Source organism: Notothenia coriiceps, unplaced genomic scaffold, assembly GCF_000735185.1.
Source record: "Notothenia coriiceps isolate Sejong01 unplaced genomic scaffold, NC01 NC01_scaffold00037244, whole genome shotgun sequence".
Classification (NCBI taxonomy): Eukaryota; Metazoa; Chordata; class Actinopteri; order Perciformes; family Nototheniidae; genus Notothenia; species Notothenia coriiceps.
This window is the reverse complement of record NW_011369945.1, coordinates 11,170,860-11,175,086: the sequence shown is the minus strand read 5'-3', so window position 1 is coordinate 11,175,086 and position 4,227 is coordinate 11,170,860. Positions and strand designations below refer to the sequence as shown.

The following is a 4,227-nucleotide window of genomic DNA, read 5'->3' as shown; positions in this document are numbered from 1 at the left end:
TGCTGAGCGTCCTCACGCTCTCCGTCCTGCTGAGAGTCTGAGAGGAGAGAGAGCTGTCCAGTTTGATGCCATGAAGAAAGAAAGAAACCGAGTGTCAAGCTATTTATTAAAATATTTTCACTGAACTCATTAAGACATGTTTGAAGGTCATTTTGCACTTTGTTTGTTCGTGAGATGTACTTTGTGATCAAACTCCAGATTAAACACTTGTTATGGTTCAAATGCCTTAATTGGTTATATGTAAAGCGTATTTGAGCATTAGGAAAAGCGCTATACAAATCCCATGTATTATTATTATTATAAATAATGTTATTAATTTCCTGCACAGGGCTATAGAAAAAGTGTTGTAATTACAGTTTTGCATTTATGTAATATGTTTCCATCTGATCCAGCCTATCTAGCACCTCAGGTAGTTTTTATAAACACACATTTGCAGGCTTTGAATTGTTTACTGAAACTAAAGTAAACTTCAACACACATTCAGGGAAACCCAAGCCAAACCAGCTGTTTCATTATTGTGTTTTAATAGTAAAATGTACTGTGACTGTAAAATACTTTTGAAAGGGAAATACTAAATGATTAAATTACATTTTAATTGTAATTGTTTGTGGAGTCATGTCATTACAGAATTTTTCTACAGATGTTGAAAATGCATCATGGTACACATAACAAACCATTAATTTAGGACCGCAACGAACAATTCAGGTAGCTACTGAATAAAATCTAACGATTTGTGAAAAATGCCAGTAAAGGATTTAAAGCTGACAGTGATTGCAATTTAGTATGGTCTTATCACCAGTCTAAAACCTAAAAAACACTCAGATATCTCTTGAATAAGACAGAAGTAGAGGGCACATTTTCACAATAAAGCATATAAAACAGGGAATTAATGCTTTAAAAGTGACTTCTTCATAATAACTAGTATTTTTTTCTTCCTGTCAATCAACTAATTGATTCAGCCATAGAATGACATCACCTCAGCATCATTCACAACAACTGAAAAAAAAAAAGGGTTTGTGATTTGCCATTAATCTCAAAAATAACATTTTAAACATAATTCACAATTATGACTTAAATACCCGTTTCCTTATGTAAAACAGACAAAGTTAAAACCTTATTCAAAGACGAAATCAAGGCAGAAATATTTGTAGGAAGGAAAGACTGACTTTCAAAGACAACAGGTGAGTATGTTTTAAACACCAGGCCACACCGGAGTGGGTGGTGCTGTTTGAATATTCGCTCAATCACAGACCCCGCCTTCCCGGGGTGTTTTATGATCCAAAACAAGCATTCTTTTCTAGTACTGCGCCACCGCCATCACAGCTCGGTGGTAAGAGAAAGCTGCTCAGAGCTTCATAAAAGGACGGCCTGTAGTCACACATTTTACTGAAAGCAAGACATTTTACCCTAAAGGTCGTGGTGAGTATTTTGTTCCCAGACATTTTTGTTTATTTTTCCTTCCTTTTTCTTTTCTTTTTGGATTTTTTGCAACGATGCTTTTTCTATTTTACCAGCGTTATGTGATGGCTAGCTAGCGAGGTAGCTAGCTATGCTAACTCGCTCTTTTCCCCCTGAAAGAAAACACACACGCTGATTGTGTTTTTTAAGAAACGCCACTCTTTTGGATGCATCTTAGCTGCTGTTTCTTCCATTTTTCGCAAGATTGTGTAGCTTTGGTTTTCCTGCGTTTATTGTGAAGATTTTTCCTTGATGGGACTGTTTTGTCTAAGCTAAGCTAGCTCATAGCTAAGAGGCTCTTGTTGGTTTTTATAGTCGCAGCTTCTCCCTGATCCATTGCAGATTTCGTCACTCTTTTGCAGGTTTTGTTTTTTGCAAGCAGAGGAACTGGCCTGATCTGTTTTTAAATGCTTTTCGAGTTGTGGTTGGCTAGCCGGCCTTGTGTTTTTCATCGAGGCCTGTTGGTGGCGCTGTTTGATGGATGGATGGTTTTCGATTTTCTCTTGGATCAAGAGTAGATTTTTCCAGTGTTTTTTCTTTTTCTCCCCTTTTGATGCCAGAGAGATTTTTCTGCTTTTGGAAGTGGTCTTCCGGTGGCCTCAGTTTTGTTGCATGTCGTTACAAAAGAAATACACATTTACTTAATTAAACGTTTGTTGATCTGAATGAGTACTATGGCTGTTTGTGTATCAAAATGAAATCACGCCTTCACATTCACCCCCAGGCCACAGAAACACCCACAAGCTCCCATAGACTGTTCATAAGAGACAAGAGAAATGTTCACATTCAGGGGAAATACTACTAAATGAAAACCAAAGGCATGGTCCTATAATATAAAGCTTTAAGTTATGTATTACATCTCTTATTTCCCCTCAATCCCTCTACTCTAATTCTTTACTATTATTATTTTATGTGTAGGCTACTTTTATTGTGATTTTTTTTTTCGATTTTAAAGAGGTCTGTAATTCTTAACTGGTCTAATATTTACAATGATATTACTTCATGCTAAAAGAGTTTTTTTACTATCAATTGTAGGAGTAGATGGTATTTAACTAGGCCTAGATAATTAGTACATTTGACACCTGACTTATATGTTTTAAACATGAAAATGCCTTTGATAACATTCTAAAATATGCCTTCATCATTGTATACACCAGCTCTTAAAGGGCTTCACCTACTGTGTTTATAATATACAAACTCCTCTACATATGGGATATGTTGGGCCTGCCTTTCGACTTTTCAAGTCAAGTTGGTGATGATTGTAATGGTTTTGTTCGGTTTAGCAGGTTTAGCTTTCCCTTACTCTTGGATAAATACAACATTCTCCCAGAGTTCATGCTTAGATATATCACGTTAACATGCATTATGGTTAGGGTTCAGTCCCGGAGTAGCTTGTTGTAATGGGATTTTCTTGGAGACGCATACCTATTTTTTTTTTTTTTTTTGTTGAGGTGATTTTCTGTTTGCCTCGTCTCATGTGCACACTCCAACCAGGTAAGACTTGGTACATCATAACCCTGCTCAGCTTGACTGAGTGTGTTTTCTGTCACCTCAGTATTTATCGTGAGGGGCGAAGGTCGTGACAGCCCAAACTGATCCCAGCCCTCAGTGTGAAACCTCAGACGACTGCACACAGACGCTATGGAGTGAGTGATGAATGTTCGACCCCCTGTCAGCCCGGGCGGGGGTACTGTTGATCACACTAATGTTTTCATGTTTGCTGTCTCAGGGATCACTTTCCATCTCCAATTGACACGGTTCTGGGCTTTATATGGTTCTCTCATCCTTCCTTGCGTCTACTAGAATAATAACACACCCTCTTTATTAGATCATGAGTGAGCTGGACTACAGAGACAATCCAGTAAATATAAAGTAGTTTATTATCGGTGATTTACAAATCTGAGAGCTTTTAGTTCTGCGGTAAGAGTAGTACATAGCTTCTTTTTTTTTCTCCCCTTTTTTATGGAGCATGACATCAGATTACATTTGTTTATCTTAAATGCTGTCCTCTACTGGTGTTAATGGTGAATTACAGTTTAGTCATTTAAATGTTCTCCTGCTGAGTGAAATGGATAGTAGTTTTACGCTGCCTTCACCAGCATTTTCAACTGACTAATACCCAGAAACAAACACATTGGCCACCCCTTTTTCAATACTGTATTAAAGCGCCAACAATTAACACTGACTAACCCTCAAACTGATCAAACTCAAAACAGTACTATTGGTACAAATGATACCATACAAGTACAGCATCTCACTTTAAAATACCTTGAATATTAAGTCCAGTAGCATTCCTTAACTCTTAAATCAGCCGAATGTTCAACCTTCTCTACAGCCTTAAAGGGATTTCTTTTTTTAATACTTTATCTTGTATTTTGAAGCATAATGTTGTTTTGTATACAAATACTTCAGTGAAGTTCCTTGATAAAAGCAGCTACACGCTTCAAACTGTGGAAATATGCTGCTAATTTTTGTTATGGACTAAAATTCAGTCTGTCATTCTGGAGATAATATGATTACTAAAAACTTGAGTTGGCGTATGCTTTACTTAGCTCAGGCCTCCAATTGTATGCTTAATTGTGTTGGTTTGTCCCAGAATGTGGTGCATAATAAGAAAATGATCGATATTTATACTGAGAAACTTAAAAATGTGTTAATTAGATGGGGGGGGGGGAATATGCAGCAAGACTTTATACAAGGAACATTTCAGACCAAATTTAGGACAGGTTTTGGATTCTCCTGTTGAAACAAAAAGGGTTAATAGCCTCA

The 4,227-nt window shown here is 37.0% G+C and overlaps 2 protein-coding genes across 3 annotated transcripts in view; one reads left to right on the top strand and one right to left on the bottom strand.

Annotated features, from left to right (window-relative positions):
- Nucleotides 1-4,227, bottom strand: part of LOC104964693 (SH3 domain-binding protein 5-like) — a 131,484-nt gene that overhangs the window by 48,873 nt on the left and 78,384 nt on the right. The gene's annotated exons all lie outside the window — the stretch shown is intronic.
- The window catches only part of LOC104964690 (heterogeneous nuclear ribonucleoproteins C1/C2-like), an 8,487-nt gene continuing 5,566 nt past the window's right edge, over nt 1,307-4,227 (top strand). For both annotated transcript variants that reach the window (XM_010793539.1, XM_010793537.1), the window contains exons 1-2: nt 1,307-1,419; nt 3,014-3,104. In XM_010793539.1, the coding sequence (XP_010791841.1) occupies nt 3,100-3,104 (5 nt within the window). In that variant the 5' untranslated portion in view covers nt 1,307-1,419; nt 3,014-3,099. The remainder of the gene's footprint in view (nt 1,420-3,013; nt 3,105-4,227) is intronic.